Source organism: Clavelina lepadiformis, chromosome 8, assembly GCF_947623445.1.
Source record: "Clavelina lepadiformis chromosome 8, kaClaLepa1.1, whole genome shotgun sequence".
NCBI classification, from domain to species: Eukaryota; Metazoa; Chordata; class Ascidiacea; order Aplousobranchia; family Clavelinidae; genus Clavelina; species Clavelina lepadiformis.
The window spans coordinates 13,221,899-13,242,106 of NC_135247.1; the positions used below are offsets into that span (position 1 = coordinate 13,221,899).

Here is a 20,208-nt window from a genome sequence, read left to right on the forward strand (position 1 = left end):
GTACTTTGGTGAAAAAGCTTAGATGACGTAGAATAATACATATGACATATGTTACACGTAGAATGGCAAGACATGTCTGTCGTTGATTGGCTTGATACAGCGGTATAAAAACTTCGGTTTGGTTAAAATCTCTCTCTTCTCATCTTATCAGTTTACCTTCTGGATAATTCATTATTGAATTCAAGTGATAGCTCTATTTGAATGTGAAATGGTGATGAAATTGTTTCTGATGTGACTACGACTATATTTCGGACAATATAACAATTTAGACCTAATTAATGTTGTGCTGATTTAAAGAAACAATTAGAGAAAGCAGACGCAACGGAGTCAAAGACACAATTGTCTAGGAGTTCTAAAAGAAAGACTAAAAGCCTTTGGCTTTAGGCCAACCTTAAAACAATACACATCGCCATCCCCACATTGTGATCACTTAGAATTCGTTTTAGCTTTTCGGCGAAGAGGGGGATATACGGAAGAAAAACAAAACCTTGGAATTATCTAAATTTAGTTTGACTTTTTGTTGGCTTGTGTTTAGTAGCCTATCCAATCCGGGTAACCATTTAATCGTAAGGACTCTTTTCCAATCTTTATTTTTTTTCTTTCTATCGTTATCTGTTGCCAAAAGGGATTTTGCTCGGTGTAAGAGAGTTTTCACCATCGAGCGTTTGTACTGTAGTGGGTACATTGAATGAAAGTTGAGACACCTGTTTCTATGAGTAGGTTTCTTGTAGACCTAACTTATTTCGGAAAATATGTGAATTTAAAAAAGCAATTGAACAATTTTCTTCCGTTTCCAACGTGAAGTTTATAGAAGATTCCATAGAGTTGAAGTGTAAGTGTGAAGAGCTTATCTTTACTCAATTTACCTTTTGAATTAGTTATTATTATTAATTTTCCAAAAAACAAATTCATAAACTTCAATCAATAACTAGAAAATACTTCTGCAAGAAATGATGTAATGGCATTAAAATTACCACTCAGGCCGCTACAGGTGAAAACATTAAAAATTTTCTTTTAAAATCATATAGAAGTTATCAACGTAGTCTTTCCATATTTTGGACTATGATCTGTTAATGTGTTACAAGCCACGGGTGCTCTTAATGTGATACAGTAGCCTATATGACAAAAATGAAGTTATTTTCTCTATGGGAATATTTTTTGTCATTTCTTAGTAGGCCTGTAGTGGCGTGGGAGCCACATCCAATACCATTATATCAATTGTGGAAACGTATGCCCCATTTAATTATTGAAACATTGTTCATTGATAAAACTGCAGCTAGCATTTTATATTTGGCTGCAGATGCAATTTGGCTGCAGCTGCAACTTGATAAAACCACAATTATTGTCGTTTAATATTTGGAAACTGCCCTAAATAACTTTATGTGAAAACGCCGTTTAGTGCGTTACCAGGTGATTTCATAACATCCCAGTTTTAACTGAATGTAATTCCCATTGCCAACGCTTTGCTTTTATCGTTCACACATTCTGAAATGCTCGTGTATATTGTGTTGAATATTTCCGTTCACATCGCACCGCTTTATAAACTCGAACTGATACGCGAGTAGCGGCGCAGACAGAGATACCGAATCGTACGTATTACGTTAGTCGTGTAAAATGTAATTCGTCAGTCTTGTTTAATTGGTGAATGCTAAGTTTGTGATTGTATCATATTCGGAACCTGTACAGTTCCTACAATAAAGGATTGTTTCTGATAAACTGTATCTGTTAATCGTAAGAGCTTTCGGCTAGTAACACGTTAAGGTTAGAGAATTCTAACCGCACGCAACCACGGAGTCAGATCATTAATTCGGCAGGTAAATTAAGTCCGAATGACATAAGTACAGACTGACAGCAGAAACCTCTGCAGGCCTACTCCTGAAGAAGCAAACTTATGTTTTCAAAAGCTCGTGTAGAAGAATCGAAAATTAAGTTAACTGCAAGAGTACCAGATTATGTATTGTTTTTTATTTGTCTATTGGGTAGTGCTCACAGAAACGAAGTAGTAATGAAGAAGTTAACTTCGTAGCTGCGTTCTTTAGAACTTTATGAAATAAGACTTTGGTGACGTCATCGTTGCTTAGTTACCTCAAGCGAAGTATTTTTGCAGTGAATGTATTGGGCAAGTATACACTGTTACAAATTTTATTCGGTAGCCTAGGTTAAGAAAGCCATAGTAAGTTAGTACTCTCGTTGAACCACATAGGGTACGCCTTTATCACACGAAATAGCGATAAATTAGAGTTGCATAGCTAGGCTAGTCACTGTTGTACCAAACTAGGAAGGTTCGGAATTAACATTTATAATCCAGTCCATTCACCTACACTAAGATCAGGCAAGGTGTACTTCATGTGAGTTACGCCAAAGCTCTTCGTTGTGAGCAACGGTCAAACGGCGTAAAGTGCGTTCAACCTCGGTGTGACACGGAGCCGATTCACGTCGTGGCGCACCCATGTTGACTGCAAATTCACTTTGCTGAATCAAAAAGAGCACAATGTCTCAATTTTTTTAAATACACTGCAGTTGGCTTAACGTCTTTGTCGTATTCGTAATGTACGCCAAACTGACTTTTGTCATACGCATCGCATAGAATCAGTGGTTGTGAAACTAACCACATAAGTTACTAAAGTAGAAGTATTGTTAAGCCTACTCTCGTAAAAATCTACTCCATTACAAATATAGAAGTATTTCTATTCAAAGCTACTCAAGTATGAACTAGAAAGTGGATCATATTAAGCTACTTAAGTAACAAGTAGTTTGAGAAGTATTTATCAACCTAAAATATGAGATTGTGAAAGCACAAATTACCACGAGCTTGTTAAAAGCAATACCGGTCCAACTGTAGAGAAATGTATAATTATTTAGAAGCTAAATAGTTTCAGAAATACTTTTGTCCTTCATCAGATGTACCATAAGGATCTTATGGGTGTAGCTGTTCCTCAAAGTTTTTAAATTACTCCCATCTGAGCTTATCTTTATGATTTGTTGACACTTACATCAGTTTCGTGACTAAGAAAAGCATAGAAACAGTATTTTCAATCAACATTTTTGATGGTTCAAAGCAGATCAGAATATAATATTTTAGCATGAAATATCAGGGTGTGAATATATATGCAACAGGTACCTACTTTGTTATTGACACTTTAACTATAATTTGTTATGACTTGCAAAGGTTTCAAGTTTTCAACATTATAGCTTTTATGGTCTAGCTCCACTCTTGGTTTCAAGTTTTCAACACCATACCTTTGATGGTCTACTTCAACTCTTGAACTTGATTTATACATAGATTTTCTTCAGTCTGAGGATAAAGTTTCCAATACCACGTCATATTCGATACCAGTACTATATAGAACTGTGTTCCAAACAACATACTTTCCCAAACTTTACATTTTTCTCAAAATTGTATCTAAACCCAAGCATGTTGTGCAAAGTATAGCATGTGCAATCAAACAACATTTTGATCTGAATGAGCAACATTATGGTTACTGTTTTGATGCAAGTATTCATATTTTACTCAACATTTTTTTAGAATTTATGTTTGAAACAGATTAACCGTTGGAGTTTTGCATTTTTGGATATAAATAACTTTAACAAAAATGAATAAGTTATGCAACAAGGACAGTGAAAACTGCAGCATTCTTGGGGCAGTAATCAGGATAAGTTCTAGGGTTGCAAACTTCATCGATTTTTATTTGAGTTTGAGTTCACCCCTCCCCACACAGTTTTGCCGAAAAAAAGATACAGAAATTTTGTTTATATTTTTGGAATCAGCGTAATTTTATTCGTTTTTAGAAAATGGGTTGAAAATGACTTTAGTTCCCCTTTAAATTCTTTTGTTGATTACCATCCTTAAGAAGCGTTTCGTTTTTAACTACACAGCATAAACTCATTTAGTATCACTTCGCCACTAACTGGACAAAGCAAGTAGAATGTCAAGAATTGAGTTCACAATATTTCTGGATGCATGTCAAATAAAATCTAAAAATAGAATTAAAAGTTATACACAAAACATTTAAATAGTTTTTTTAACCAGCTCCCCAGACCTATTTTGTAATTTTATAACAGCATCCTATGCCCTCATCTCTGATTAAAATATTGTTTCAATGATTTCTTTGTGTACTGGAATTTTTGCATAAGTTTCGACAAGTTTGTAATCTTTCATTATAGGCTACTGGCAAACCTGATTGTTTAATACAGTTCTGTTGAATCAAAAGATAGTTTTGGAGTGGTTTACGATAGTTTGTCAATAGTGTCAATTTGTCTATAATGGCAAGTTTCTGCAATCTTTATAGGAAAATTTTAATATATGAAAATGAGGTACAATCAAATCAACCCAAAAAGGACCATTTTTGGACATATAAAGAAGGTAAATATAAGCTAAACGAGGATTAAATAAAAAACTAAACAAAGAAAAATAATAGATTACACACAGAAAGTGCAAAACGCAAATAAAATTGGCATTTATGCTTAAACAAAGTTCCACATTTAAGCCTGTTCTCTTTCAAGGTTGCAGAAACTTTTAAGGATCAACACCAACCTAGATAGTAACAAACTGTGTGATTGTCAATGAGACAGTTTGGTTTGTACGAATAAGTTGAGTGCTTCATTTTATCATTCTTAACTTGTTTGCTTAACTTCATATATTTTTTACTGAGAACTCTCAATGAATTAAAGTCAAGGAAAAAAGGAATTTCAGTGTTGTTGCAGACAAGGAAACTGTATTAAATGGATAGATTTTGAAAAATGCAGAAAGTCATTTTGCAAGCGTTAAGATGAGTCCTTTTTTTAAACTATTATTAACTTTTAATTTCTTTTAAAAGCTTTGAAAGATTACGGATGTTTGCTTTCCTTTTTGCAATCAACTAATGAGTTTAGACATATCTGTTGAGAGAATGTAAAATGTAGGCTATGGTTTTTGTTAGAAGATTTGCATTTTCTTGCTAGATTTTTTACCCTTTGCTATGGCATACATGATAAAAAGCCATTCAGAGCCTACTTTAATTGAATCATTTTTTTTAATATTAGGTAGAATGATGTTTTTGTTTTATTTTTTTAAATAGAAATTTTTTTGGAATATTGATGGGTAAAATACTGCTTATGAATACTGGTTAGTACTGTGAAACCTAGCAAATCCACGTAATTTTGTGTCATGGAATACCAGGCAAGTACTTAGATGTTATTATTTTATATAAAAATACTGTATTATAATCATATGGGTACTTTCTAGTCTAGAATTAAGCATAATGGTCCTAAGTACTGTAAATATCTTTCATGATATATCTTTGAATTATTTGCTTTCAGACACCTCGGAAAGTTCGCTCAAACAGGGTGAAACTTTCTGAGCCACAGACTTCTAAATTCTTACCTCAGTTACCACAAGCAAGAAATAAGCCAGCATGGTCAAGCACGGCTCCTTCTTTTGTGTTGAATGGTAACCCTCCCACTGATTTGCTTGGCAGGTGTGTTTCTAAATTGTTTTTTACAGTACTACAAAACATTTTATAACCATGAGAAGTACATTTTTAGCCCTTTATTTAGCATTTGATTTTTTTCCATTACCAAATAGAGATCGTATTGATATGGTGAAAGAACTGACAGCTCCTCCATTCAACAAAAGCAAACCACTAAGGCCAAAGAGATCATGGGATGTTAAATCCACTCATCCTCATCCACCTCAAAGCCAGGCCCATGAAAACACTAATAATGCCAACGTAGCTTCTTCCTTCAGTCACCCAAAGAAAAATAGAGAAGCCTTTCGTAGTTCCTTAGTTAACATTATTATGTAAGTTAAAACAACATTTTGTAGCAGTTTGTCAAGTTGGCAAGAATTCCTGCAAAATATAATTTTCGTACAAACTTGTGAATTTTAAATGTTAATTTTGTATTTTTACATATTGCTAGTCAGAAAATCGATGAATAGAAATTTGCTAATTTTACACTCTTAACTGATACCTGTCTTTGTATCAGGCAAAATGAAGAAAAAGCAAGCCGTCCAAGTAGTACCGATATTGAAACATCAACTGGTCGACCTGGCTCACCTACAAGTGCCGAAAAAGACATACTGAGATACTACTACTATATAAATAATGGAATTGACACAGGTAAATAGCAAACCACAAAATGTACACGTGGTATTTTTCATTATAATTTAAGACACATGCACTCTTATAGCAAATTGTTTTGTTTCTGGGGCACAATAAGTGCAAACTAGACATACTTATATGCCATAAGACGTAAAGAGCTTGAAGCATGTTTTAGACTATCCATACTTCAGCCCCTTATCAGAGTGAAAATGCATGAAATTGTTTAAAATTCAATAATCGCAATAATTAATAGGTAAAAAGTAGATTTGACTGGCAAAACTATTCAGTTACAGGAATGAAGGATATCAGGAAGGGTGACACAAAGAATAGTGCATGATACAAAATTTTGCCTTTTATTGCAAGTTTATCATGCAATGAAGCAGGGTGCACAGATCCACTTGTTACCATAAAGGCATAGGCTAACGTAGAATAATTAGCTTATAAAAAAAAGAAAGTTTAACAAAGTTATTGTTTTATTTAAGGCTATGTGAAATATTTTATTAAAACCGGTGATTCTTTGTCATGGGATCAGATGGGAATGGGATTATATTGCTTGATGAATATGTCATTATGGTCTTTATTTTGTCGTTATTTTTACAGTTTTAATATAAGAAATTTGTTTATGGCAACGTTATGAGATTTGCAGCCTTTGCATTGGATAATGTGGTGTTTTATGGTTGATATGATATGGTTGATAGTCTTAGTTTATTTGGATGGATTATGTCACATTAGTAAAGAAATGCCATGCATATTTCTATAAATTGTATGTGAAAGTGAAGCAACACATAATCCAACCCAATGTTTTGAAAACATTTTGGATTAATAAACGAACCACAAAGTGCAATAATAACTTAACATATTTCAGTAATGGTGCATGTACATATTTAAATCAATGCGTTCAGTTTGAATTCCAAAAGTTTTTTTATCACATTTTCATAACAAATGTATAGAACATGTTGCTCCCATGGAGGACTCTTGGCTTGAAAATGTTCTTTGTATGGTTCCAAAGCGCCTGAAGAGCTTGGCTGAATCAATTGAAAGTCTATCTGATGAAATGAGGGAGGATTATTTGCTATCTGTGAAAAAAGCCATAGGTACAAGACTACAAGTACAATTATGTTGTGTGTATTGATGCAATTCGGTGTGTACTACATTTTTAATTTTAACTGTGGTCAATGATATTACGTTTGCATTGTCGACATAAAAGACTATGTTTTTGTTGTAATCCATTTACTTTTATTGGTTAGATATATGGTGGCATTAAAAACACAGTAATTATGTCAGTCAATATAATTAATCCATTATTAATTTTTGAACTGTAGTTTTCTGCATTTATTCACCACTTAAATTTTCTATTTGTTCAATTAAACCAACTTTTGTTATTTTGTCAGTGGACTTTGTTCTTCGAGATCCTCGTGAGAAGGAAGATGAAGCTCCAGAGCTTCCTCCACATAGAGCAGAGCTTGAAGTTGTGCCTAAACCATGGTACCAATCATATGTCAATGCCAGTGATTTGATTCGAGAAAACCTGAATGTGATCAATCCTACTATGATGTCAGTTTTGGATCTATGGCATGTCTCGTTTGGGTAATGGAATTTTTCATGGATTTCTGGTGTCTCATAATTAAGTTTATATCATTGGTTACAATTATTTATTACTTGTATCAATTTATTAGAAATTTTTTATTGGTTACATAATACTTTTTTCAGAAATAATAAAGTAATAACAGCTTATATATATTAGTCTTGCATTTCTGAAATTATTACTACTGCAGTTAAACTTGTTTTTTACAAGTGTAATAACTTAATTTTAGAATATTTTTATTTTTAGTCGTATGAGATTAGTCGACGTTGAGGATTTTCATAAACGAGAAGAATCCATGGAACTTCAGACTTTCCAAGGTCTTGTGATGAGGCACATAGAGATAGCTAAGGACAAGTTGTTAAAGAAGTATAACTGGTTTACTTTTTATGAGTTTTTTTATATTTCACTAACTCAAATTTTGTGTTTATCTGAAAATTAATATTATCTCAAAATTTCTTGATATATTTTGAGGTCGATCTTTAAAAATCGTTAAAGATCTTTAAAAAGATGCACTTGCAAAATACAATTTCTTTATGTCAAAAAAAAATTTTTGCATAACAACTGAAAACATGGATGTAGAATATATTGAAAATTCATTTTATTTCAACGACTGCAAAATTTGAACGACTGTTGATTTTGAGCTTTGACCAATTTTGAAGTTATGTGTTGCACATAACTGCAATGAGTTATTTGTGCCTTTTACTGTCTTTGAAGATGGTTTCCAGAAGTGCAAAATATATACTACCAAGGGAACAAAAGGAAACAAGTTCCTAGCAATCACAATGAAGCAAAATTGCGAGCCTTTTTTAACTGTGCTGCCACACTTATGACAGAACAACTTCAGAGCCTTTGCCTGCATTCCCTTTATGATTATACCAATCTGATATGTCAACCACCGGTAATTCTATTGTAATAATTTCATGATTATAAAAGACTATGTATATCTACCAGATCTGTGTTCTTGTATTTAACAATTAACATTTATCTAAAGTTATTTTTATTTCTAATTAGCATTATATTTTACGTAACAACATATTGCTAATGATATCTCAAAGGCAAACCTTGACATTCAGCTTATCTGTATTTTTAAAATTTTTAGACATCTGTGCGGGCCTATGAGCACTCTGGCTTTGTTATTCATCTTATCCTCGATGGAACCAAAGTTAATTTTGAACCTGACTTTCCAGATTTTGAATTGGTTTTGGTAAATGTTTTTGATATCATGGTGAAAGCTGTTGGTGTTGTTCCAAGAGTTGAGACAAAGCTGTATTCTGAATGGGTAAGCTTAGAGCTATGTTTTTAAGTTGTATTATAATATACTGATTTCTTCTTGTGCTTTGTAGTTTGTATTTCACACTTGCATTTTATGAGGGCTTCCCTGTAAATCAGTGCTGTTTCTAATTATATAGATCCATTGGTTTCTTTCTTGTTAGAGATGAAGATAATGAAAAATATGTTTTGATAAATAATTAATTGATTGTTACTGAGTACTGATATTAAGTATTTAAATAAATAATACTCAGCTGTTAACAAAGTTTAGACTGACTGTTAATTAAATTATTAAAACTACTTTGATACAAAGTATTTGTAAAAAATATGAAGTAGTTGTCAGTTGTTGCGCCATAGAGTTTATTTTGGTATTTTGGGATCCCCTGCCAAACAAAACAAAAGAGTTTGTTTCTATAGCACTGTTTGTTGTATTTCCATCCCTGAACCCAAAGTATTTCTGCTATTGTTATGAACATGAACAAATGTTTGTTCAGTACATTCGTGGTCATTTGTTTTCATCTTACTCCATATATAGCTAACTTTTTATTTTCATTAAGTTTGTCAAGTCACTATGTTTACTTGCAATATAAAAATGAATTATACTAGCTAATATTATTCAATAAAAAGGCCGTTTTTTAATGTTTATTATAATTAAATCATAATTGTAATCTTTTGTACAGTACATACCTTTTGAAAATCTTTTGTTAGTTTACATTATTTGTATCATTCATCCTAATTACAGTAGTTTATATGTTTTGTAAATTGTCACAGTCTGGGAGCAACACAACACTTAAGCCAGTTATTTTGGATGAAGTTATGAATGATGTGAAGTCTCGGGTTCGTGCAGTTATTGCTAAAGAAAGCATTCCACCAAAACAGCATCTGAAACTGTATGACAAATATTACTTCCTTATAAGCAAACAGGTACGATCTATTTATCTACATTGTTAAGCCTATAATGTGTAACTTTATATTTATAAGAAACATACAAAAGAAAAGTTGAGTGTGTTCAACCTTTTTAGTTACCTCATTTGATTTAGTATTCATACGATTTAGTCCATTTACTGTTACCAACATTTTAGGCTGAAGCAGATGTTGAACATCTTCTCACTCAAGACCTGACTTTTCCTGAATACATTAAGGAAGTCACAAAATACCAAAAACTTGCCGAGGAAATTACTTACAATTCTAGGAAGGTTTGTTGCCTTTGTAACCTCGAGTGTTTAACCTTATGTAATGCTATGCCTACTCAGCAGGATTTTTAAAACCAAAGTCTATACTTTCATCACCCATGCTACAGTGCCTACCAATGCAATTTTAAATCTCATGCAAGTTTTTTTTATTCTATTTCTCTCTCTTTTTTGCACAGGTAATTCGCCTGGGAATGTTTGAACTGCATTGCAATGACCTTATTTCTGTGCTGGCCAAACGTGCTGATGGACTTGCTCAAAAAATGCTAACTCAAATGAGTAAGAAGCATCAAGAAGAAAATGAGAGGTTTGTGTAAATGCTTAAATGCAGTACTTACACTTTATTCATTCTTTACTTTGGTATACTTGTCATGCTATAGGCTCTGCCAGCAATATGAAGTTATTGCTAAAAAAGCCTTAACCACTCCAGCAAATACTGACGAATTGATTGAGCTGCAAGCCTATGTCAAAAATGTGAGGAAAATAAATCTAAACAAATATGTTATCTTATAACGGCTGCTTAACAAACTTTATGCAATGTGCATGTGTTGCATAGGCAATATGAATTGTAGGAAAGAGTAGTGCATGTTAAAATAATATATACCGGAACTTGACATAGGTGAGAGCTAAAGATATGATTGAGATGGAGCAAAAGCTGTATTCATGTAAAGAGAGGCTGAGCTTCCTTGTTGATTTTACTTCATTTGCCCCGCGGGAAATGCGGTTAAACAGTGAAGTGTTTAAATGGCACGAAAGAATGGATCGTGTTTTTGAAGACCACGAAAAAATTGTCAATGAAAAACAGAACCAATACCAAGACGGGCTTAAGGTAGTTTGTTAGTATTTATCCGAAACAAGTGTTCTCTTCATTGTCTTAATTGCGGATTTGCTGGAGAACAGTGATTCAATAAACATATTATGTTGATATAGGGTGAGAAAGTTTTTCTCGTTTGCTGTGTTTTATTCATGACAAATTCTTCAGGGTTACACCTACCACTTTGTATTTATTATTGATGATGGCTGACTGTGTAAACCCTGGATATATATAATAAAATAAAAGATTATAATATTTTTTAGCATGCTAGGCTTAACTTTTATTTTTATTTTCTTAACACTGGGTCATAGAAAATAAAAGAAACACAGAAAAAAGAAAAGTGTAAACCCAAGAATGCTATCAAATGTTTTGCTTTTTTATATCTTGTATATATTGCTAGTAATACCTTTTGCTACGTTCACTGAGTAATGGCCTTAAGCCTTATGTATGGTCTTTTGTATGATATGAGCAGAGCCTGGTCCAGAAACGTCACAATATGGTTATTGGTTACACTCATAAAATACTAACAATATTTCATTAATATAATAGTTGCGTCGAGAAAGATTCCTTGAAGAGCTGGAAGGTTATCAAAAACAGTTGGAAGAATTTCGTTCTTTTGGCGATCTTGCTGATGTCAATCGTTATCTCAAGAAAGCACAGGCTCTTAACAGTAACTAAGCAATATTATTTTACTGTTTTTGTAGCTTTTATGCTGTACAAGACAAACTTCATTATACAAATTTCCTTTTATTTTAATCCTGATACCTTTTTGTAGCTCGTTTGGAAGTGGCAGCTGAAAAAATTGAACAATTTAACAATGAGGAAGAGGCATATGGATGGGAAACAAGTCAATATCCCATTCGCAAAGCACTTGTTTCTACACTTTCACCTTACCTCAAGCTTTATGAAACTACAGTGGAGTTCAACAACAAGCACAAGTAGATTATTGCCTCAAAAATATAGAAGATTAAACTTTTTGTCAAAAATTAGGCTGCTATTTACATTGGGTCCATGTTCAAATTATATCTCAATTAACTTACATTGTTTAGTTTGTTTTTGTTTTTTGTAGGGAATGGATTGATGGAACATTTGACAAAGTTGACCCTGATACAGTTGAACAGGATATAGGGAATTTCTGGAGAGGCCTCTACAAACTTGAAAAATCGTTTACAGAAGATCCAAATGCTAAATCGATTGCAGAAAAGGTGTGGCACTATCTTTGTACAATATATTAGGCGAAATACTGTCTTATTTACAAAGCAATGTGAAATATGTGACCGGTATAGATAAAAAAGATTGGTGTAAGTTTATTAACTCAAAGTTTTAGATAGCTCATAGTAACTTAACTGGTCCTGCTATCAATGTTCCCTCTAATTTTTTACGAGTCTGAGCAAACACACTAACTCCTTGAGCGGTCCCTTGAACCACTGTGAGCAACATCAAACGTGCTCACTGTGGTCATTATTATGCGTTTATCTTATTTTCAATTCAGGTTGGATTTTTTTCTTGTGCACAGCACAAATTTTTCTGTGCGTGGAGATCATGTCAGCAGTGCGCATTTGCGCACGCGTGTAGTTTAGAGGGAACATTGCCTGCTATAATGCATGTACTTGTTAACTAATTACACTGACATGAAGCTCAAAAGCCCTTTAATCTGAAGTTTCGGTTCTCATCTTGACGTATTTTTATTTGCCTCAGGGCATCAATTGCACTTATAATCTCAAAATTAGACCAGAAAAGACTCAAAATTATGTGCATTCAAACATATATTGCAATTTAATTTGTACAATGTGAGGGGTAAGTTCAAAAACAAGTTGACCTTAAATTTAAGAGTAGTTGTCAGTAAATACACTGAAGAAAGGATTTGTACTGATATGTAGTGGTTTAGCAGTTATTGCCATATATAAGTGGCAACAAAAGGAAATTCCTTACTTAATTATGGGATGGATGGCGACTCTTATTACATCACAATAAAAGAAACAATAGGGATGACTCAGGTTGTTGGATCAAGTATGAATATATTGTTTCGTGCAGTCAACAAGTCAAGAGTATTAAATTTAATAAAAACGTACTTAACTGTATAACAGGAACATTTTGCGTTAGATAAACCTTAACTACACTTTTGGTCTGTCTCCATCTGGTAATGGTGCTATTCCAATATTTTTGATTTTGTCTCGTGTTGGTTTCAGTCCTTTGATGAAATTACAATGGGTGATCAAACCTAAATCTGTTTCTTCTTCACACATCACTTGCTTATTGCCATTGTAAGGCTTTAAACAGAAATATTTTACAGTTTTTCCAAAAGTGTCTTTTTCGAAGTATTATAGTAATGAAAAACCACACAGCATATTGAAGAAACTGATCAATACTCAATTGTTCTCCCATTAAAAGATTACCAACTTTGTCTTGTATTTTACTCAAAATTTCTGTTCATCTAAAATATAGACTAAAGGAAGAGTAGAAGATTTCAAGGAACACATTCCTCTTGTCCAAACATTATGTAACCCTGGTTTAAGGGACAGACATTGGACGCAATTAACTTCTGTAGTTGGTTTTTCTTTGAAGCCAGAGGAGGTATGATTGTTTATTAATGTATGTGATGATTGCACGTTATACTGTTTATCACTTAATGTAAACTTTAAGATGAAAAACAAGTGATTAATATCCATGCACCATTGGCAGTGCATCACAAATAACAAAAAGCTTAAACTTTTAGGACAGCACTCTTTCCAAATATTTGGATATGAACCTAGAACAATATTTGGAAAAGTTTGAATCAATTTCTGAGGCTGCCAGTAAAGAATACTCTTTAGAGAAAGCAATGGAAAAGATGCTGACAGAATGGGATGATGTAAGTAGTAATTTTTTCACAATTTTATTTATAACACTGTCTTTAAAATTGTTGTGCTCTTCATAGATGGAATTCAATATGATTGCATATCGAGAAACAGGAACAACTATTCTTTCGTCTGTTGATGATATACAAATGCTTTTAGACGATCACATTGTTAAAACTCAAACAATGAGAGGATCTCCTTTTATTAAGCCATTTGAGGAAGAAATCAAGTAATATTGTCTTATATTCTGAAGATGAGCTTTTAAGTAAAATGTTTTGTATCATGTTATTTATAAAACAACCATCATGGTTCATTTGTATATCATGGGCCAAATGAACCATGTTACCAAAACAAGTTAAATATGCCATAATCGATTCCGTAATGATACGACGATGTATCCAAATGTCCATTATATTTTTACATTTTGTAAAAAGTACATAAAACTAACAAAAACCGTAACAGTGCCATGCTAAACCTTTAGGTCCTGGAAACTTCCCATTATAGCGGCTAGGCACTGTAACCAAACTTTCCATTTCTTCAGCTTGCAAAACAAACCAGAGTAAAAGCAATAGTTTATTTGAATTTTTATATCAATCAAGTTAAATGATCCAGTTACTGGTCAAAGGTCATGTCCGCACCTAAACGTTGAATGATATGCACAACGACCAACAAACCAATTAAGGATCTAATTAATGTGAGAGGCGTTTCTTGCCTCGTGGAGGAAAGGTGTGAATATGGCACATAACTACAGTGCACATCACATGAATGTAAAGTGAGTGATTGGACCAAATCATTTCACTAAAGCATATAACATTTAAATAGAAACATACCTTATTGGTGATGACGAAAGCATAACTTGAGTATGCAGTATACTCCACAGGCACCTGACTGATGTACTACAAATACCCATGTGTAAAAGTGTAAGACAAACAAAGAAGCTTCTAAATAAAACGTGAATAACAGTAGTATGGTACAAAAACATGCTAGCAGATATTATAAAATCGCACAATTTTGTGACAGAAGTCCTCAGTCCAAATATCCACACATGGTTAAAACATACTAGTTTGTTTATCTGGCAGACCGTCTATTTATAAGGCATTGCTATTTTTGTCAGGGCATGGGAAGAAAAACTTTTGCTTGTTCAAGAGATTTTAGATGAATGGTTGAAGGTTCAAGCAACCTGGCTTTATCTGGAACCAATCTTCAGTTCTCCAGATATCATGGCTCAAATGCCTGAGGAAGGAAGAAGATTTACTACAGTTGATAAAACATGGAGAGATATTATGAAACAAGCTGTTGTGGTAAGTAAGTTGAATATTTTTAGCTGGATTTGATAACACCTTGAAGGTTAGGGCATATTTATACTATGCAAGCCTTCACTAGCTTAGTTCATGTTAATCATAAATGAATTTTGTAAATGCAATAATTTTTATTTCACCTGTATACACCAGTTTGGTACTTTTATTTCAATTTATTGATTTTTTTAGGACAAACATGTTTTGGTTGTGGTGAATATTGATAAAATGCTTGAAAGGTTGAAAAAGTCTAATGAGTTGCTTGAACTTATTCTCAAAGGCTTGAATGAATACCTTGAGAAGAAACGACTCTACTTTCCCAGGTAAATGCCTCATTTACCAATTTCTGATCACTTTAGGATTAGGCTCTTTTTATTTCGGTTTTAATGAATTTACTTTATATTGTATTTTATGTTTCTTGCTTAGATTTTTCTTTTTGTCTAACGATGAGTTACTTGAGATTTTATCTGAAACTAAAGATCCAACTCGAGTGCAACCTCATTTGAAAAAGTGCTTTGAAGGGATTGCAAATCTTGAATTTACTGATATTCTTGGTGAGTCCAGGTCACCTTTGTAAATAATTATTAGTTTCAAGATCATGTAGTTTTTTTTTAATTTCACATGTGTATGGATCATATTGATAAACCTTTTCTATTCTTGAAAGAAGATTATTAGATCGAAAATTGTCCGTGTTTAAAATACAAATCACATTTTTAAGGAAATCTTTATTAAATGTGATGGTTTTTTTAATGTGTCATTTATAAAATGTGTAATTAATAAAATGTATAACCTTTCTTTTTTGATTAGATATGTTTCATGTCAACATGTTATAATTTTTTATTGTTATAGATATCACACATATTAAGAGTTCTGAAGGTGAAATTGTGGAATTGGTTGATCAAATATCCACAGCAAAAGCTAGAGGGCAGGTTGAAAAGTGGTTGTTAGAACTGGAAGCAGATATGATTACAAGTATCAAAAAAGTATGAATTAAATTGTTGATACATTACACTGGTCAACTAATTTCCACTTAAATTTTTAATCAGAAATGCAAATAAACTTTCTTGGATGATTTTTTTGCACTGATCCCGAATATGCCTTTGTTTTTTCTCTATCACATCAGGTTTTCAAGATATTTGCATTATAATATTTTTTGAATTTAGTGGTATTTTTGATTTAAACCAAACTCTGTTTCAAATTAATATGATCAGACTTTTTTGAAAATTTTCCTTAAAAAGCTTCCGGATATTTTTTGTATATTGTGGAAGTGTTTTGAACCAGAAAAACAATAAATTAATCAGAAATGTTGCAGATATATCTCACTCAATTTCCAACATTGCTATTACCTTATCAGTGGTATTTTGCTTCTAGTATGCACTTAGGCAGTTCACAAATCGTTGTTCTAGTCAATTCCATTGCTTTTAACTCCTCCGCCCATGCACAATACTGAAAACAAGTATCTTTATTGACAAGAAGGTTAGTTAAAATTCCTAATGAAAAAAAAATAAAATCCCTGAACTGTATGAAACCCCTGCAGGTCATTCTTTTCTGTTATAATGCCCAGCAGTAGCGGGATCATCCCACAGACACAGAAAGCAGCAGTTTTCGATGAATCCTCCTTTCATTTCCATTAGAATGCCAATGACCTTGAGATCTCCCCGAATGTTCCACTTGTAATCACTATACTGATTGGTATTGAGGAAGATTTTTATACTTTTGTAAGTTTCCTTTAAATGCACGGAGTGTGCTATGGAAAATGTATTTTTTTATTACCATTGCGGAGAAGAACATCTTTGAGACTTCTTTTGGAGGAGTCTAGAAAAAGACGCCACATGCCATGTGTTTCTCTCCCAACTTTTAAAATTATGGCATAACAGAGTGGTCCATCCACTCTGAATATTGTTGAGCATTAATAGACGCATATTGCGCTTTCTGTAATGACTAACCACCATATCTTTCTCATGCAAATTGTTTTCTATTAATCTTGATTTAAACAATTTTGCCTTTAGCTTGAGCAGGGTTTGGTCTGTTGTAAGATCATTTCAACATTATTGGGTAACAAAAATAGGCTTCAAGCTTTCTTCTTGATCAAACTCGGAAGCTGTTCATTCAGACCTGAAATACTTCCTTTATCACCAACCTCTTCAACTTCATTAGTAGCAGCATCAAGTCCATCTTGAAGTGAAAGTGGTGCAGACATTAATGCGTCATGTGGAACAAGTCTTCAGGCTGAGCCTAGATTTGAGATGATCTTGCTTCCATGTTTGAGGAATTACCCTTTACATTTATAAGGCAAAAGTAATGATCTTGAAAGTGGTCTTTAGGTTTCCTCCATATCATAGGATCGGCAAAAACCGTTGCTGGTGTTTGTTTGTTCAGCCAATTACTCAAGTCGCTTGAACAAGAAGTACGTATTTGATGCGGAGCCCACTGCTAGCCGTCATCTCCCAACGCTCAACCAAAATACAGTTTGTATGGGTTTCTCAGATCTGCTCTGATGGCTTGTCGTTGAGCCACATTTTCTTGGTATGATGGTGATGAAACTAATGCATGTACACTATAAAGCAATCAAATTAGTGCACATACAGCTCTGTAAAAACTGATTATTGCTTCCGCGTTCCAATTTAACAATGCTATAAACAACTAAAACTACCGAAAGACCAGAAGCACACCACATATGCCCTTAACTATTAAATGACTTATTTAGCAAATACTTGCTTTTTATCAGATATTTCTTATCATTATCAGTTCAGCCACTGATGGAATACCTTCTGAAATGTCAAAGCTTAATTAGAATGCATGGCAAAATCTACAATGCCCAAGTTATTGTAGGTTAAATTTTAAAACAGAAAAATAAGAATCTCAAATACCTGACGTGCTAGAAAGAAATGATGAAATTTTTGAAATAAGCAACAAAAATGCTTTCGGGAACACATAAAGCCTTCTCTGATTAAAATTTGCTGATAACCAGTGTACCTAAAAGAGATATTTATATTTATCAGTACAATAAGGTTTTTTTACTTAGTTTCATGACATTTTTGCTCAACTAGGTAATTGCTGATTCCTTGGAAGCATTTAAAGTTGAACCAAGGACAGAATGGGTAAAAAAATGGCCAGGTCAGGCTGTACTTTGTGTAACACAGAAATACTGGACAGACAGTGTAGAATTGGCCTTAGGAACTGGACCACAGGTTTGTATAAATGTTTAAAATGCTATTCCTTTTTGCAGTTGATGTTTTTTAATAATGTTTTATAATATAAGGATTATGTCATATCCTAAAATAAAAATTTATATTTCATGTATTCATTGGCAGGCAATGCAAGATTATTTGGAACTCAGCAATTCCCAGATTTCAGATATTGTCATGATTGTCCGTGGAAAACTGTCCAAACAGAACCGTGTCACATTGGGAGCGTTGATTGTCCTTGATGTTCATGCTCGTGATGTGCTTGTAGACCTTGTTAAAAACAAAATTCAGACTCAAGATGATTTTGCATGGCTATGTCAACTGAGATATTATTGGGAGGTAAGATAAATAATTAATAGATAAAAAATAGCAATAGCTATGTCCTACTTCCGATCTTTAAAGCATTCTTTTGTACAGAATACATATGCATGTTTGTTCAATTGTATGCTATGCATAGCTACCTACATAAAAAACTGAAATTTACTTTGTCATGTCAATAAGATTGCAGTGAAATATTTCTTCATTCTATTTGGAACCATTTTTAATTTTTATCTATAATTGTGCTTTTTCACATCTTATTACCTTGCCATTATTGCAAGGTGACAGTATTTCTACCACTGCATATATAGGCTATCATTGGTGATATTTACACAAGTTTTTGATTTGCACAATGCTACAAATGTTATTTATTGTCACTTTAGGAAGAAAACATGCAAACTCGTATGATTAATGCTGGCTTGGCATATGGATATGAATATCTTGGAAACACACCTAGGCTTGTTATCACGCCACTGACAGATCGTTGCTACCGGTATATGTTTGCTTATAATTCTTTCAATAAGTAAAACGTGTATATAGTATCTACGTTCATTTATTTATGTTTATGATAATTTTCTCTTTATAACAAAAAATATTTGTATGTCACATACGCTCTTAACAGAACATTATTTGGTGCATTGAATCTGTTTTTGGGGGGAGCTCCGGAAGGCCCAGCAGGGACCGGAAAGACAGAAACAACAAAAGATTTAGCCAAAGCAATTGCAAAACAGTGTGTTGTGTTTAACTGTTCCGATGGCTTGGATTATATTGCTCTTGGAAAATTCTTTAAGGTTATAGCATTTCATTGCAAAAAAATATTAAATATGCTGTACCCAATAAGATATAAAGTTAATTTTTAAACATGGTCATTAACTTAGTTTTTCTTCAACCAAGGGTTTGGCTTCTTGTGGCGCATGGTCTTGCTTTGATGAATTTAATCGCATTGATTTGGAAGTACTGTCTGTGGTTGCGCAACAAATTTTAACTATTCAGTCTGGAATTCGATCAGGAAATGATACTTTGCTCTTTGAAGGAACTGAAATCAAACTGAACCTTACCTGTGCTGTATTTATTACCATGAATCCAGGTAAGTTATGCTTAAGTTATCATTTTGAATGACTTTGGAATGGTTTTTATGGGCATTTGTGTTCACTTGTAAACATAAATTCTATCTATTAGGTTATGCTGGCCGATCTGAACTTCCTGACAACCTGAAGGCTTTGTTTAGACCAGTAGCTATGATGGTACCGGATTATGCTATGATTTCAGAAATTATGCTTTACAGGTAAGTATTGTTTTAAAATTACATTATACACGAGATTTTGAAAATTTTAATTCAATAAATGCCATTGCAATGAGTGTTGCTACTGCCAATTAAAATACATTGTACATTGCAGTTGTGGTTTTGTTAATGCTCGACCTCTTTCTGTGAAAATTGTGGCTACTTACCGACTTTGCTCAGAACAGCTCTCTTCACAACATCATTATGATTATGGTATGAGGGCTGTAAAATCTGTGCTTACTGCTGCAGCTAATCTTAAAGTGAGTATTTGTAAAACTCCACTGTCAGTTTAATGTAGATCCCTTTTACTTGTAAATACATGAAGCTTTTTGGAATATCTATAAATAACG

At 33.2% G+C, this 20,208-nt stretch overlaps 1 protein-coding gene across 5 annotated transcripts in view; it reads left to right on the forward strand.

Annotated features, from left to right (window-relative positions):
- The first annotated feature begins 5,017 nt into the window (after positions 1–5,017).
- LOC143469851 (dynein axonemal heavy chain 7-like) overlaps positions 5,018–20,208 on the forward strand; it is a 34,106-nt gene continuing 18,915 nt past the window's right edge. For all 5 annotated transcript variants that reach the window (XM_076967705.1, XM_076967703.1, XM_076967704.1 and 2 more), the window contains exons 1-31: positions 5,018–5,158; positions 5,299–5,456; positions 5,564–5,779; positions 5,965–6,098; positions 7,031–7,174; positions 7,472–7,667; positions 7,912–8,031; positions 8,380–8,563; positions 8,765–8,944; positions 9,706–9,858; positions 10,017–10,130; positions 10,304–10,431; positions 10,505–10,598; positions 10,744–10,953; positions 11,488–11,608; positions 11,714–11,876; positions 12,008–12,143; positions 13,384–13,512; positions 13,655–13,789; positions 13,856–14,004; positions 14,890–15,076; positions 15,263–15,393; positions 15,497–15,624; positions 15,920–16,053; positions 18,121–18,261; positions 18,385–18,597; positions 18,960–19,069; positions 19,199–19,367; positions 19,471–19,663; positions 19,756–19,861; positions 19,974–20,118. In XM_076967705.1, the coding sequence (XP_076823820.1) occupies positions 5,147–5,158; positions 5,299–5,456; positions 5,564–5,779; positions 5,965–6,098; positions 7,031–7,174; positions 7,472–7,667; positions 7,912–8,031; positions 8,380–8,563; positions 8,765–8,944; positions 9,706–9,858; positions 10,017–10,130; positions 10,304–10,431; positions 10,505–10,598; positions 10,744–10,953; positions 11,488–11,608; positions 11,714–11,876; positions 12,008–12,143; positions 13,384–13,512; positions 13,655–13,789; positions 13,856–14,004; positions 14,890–15,076; positions 15,263–15,393; positions 15,497–15,624; positions 15,920–16,053; positions 18,121–18,261; positions 18,385–18,597; positions 18,960–19,069; positions 19,199–19,367; positions 19,471–19,663; positions 19,756–19,861; positions 19,974–20,118 (4,533 nt within the window). In that variant the 5' untranslated portion in view covers positions 5,018–5,146. The remainder of the gene's footprint in view (positions 5,159–5,298; positions 5,457–5,563; positions 5,780–5,964; positions 6,099–7,030; positions 7,175–7,471; positions 7,668–7,911; positions 8,032–8,379; positions 8,564–8,764; positions 8,945–9,705; positions 9,859–10,016; positions 10,131–10,303; positions 10,432–10,504; positions 10,599–10,743; positions 10,954–11,487; positions 11,609–11,713; positions 11,877–12,007; positions 12,144–13,383; positions 13,513–13,654; positions 13,790–13,855; positions 14,005–14,889; positions 15,077–15,262; positions 15,394–15,496; positions 15,625–15,919; positions 16,054–18,120; positions 18,262–18,384; positions 18,598–18,959; positions 19,070–19,198; positions 19,368–19,470; positions 19,664–19,755; positions 19,862–19,973; positions 20,119–20,208) is intronic.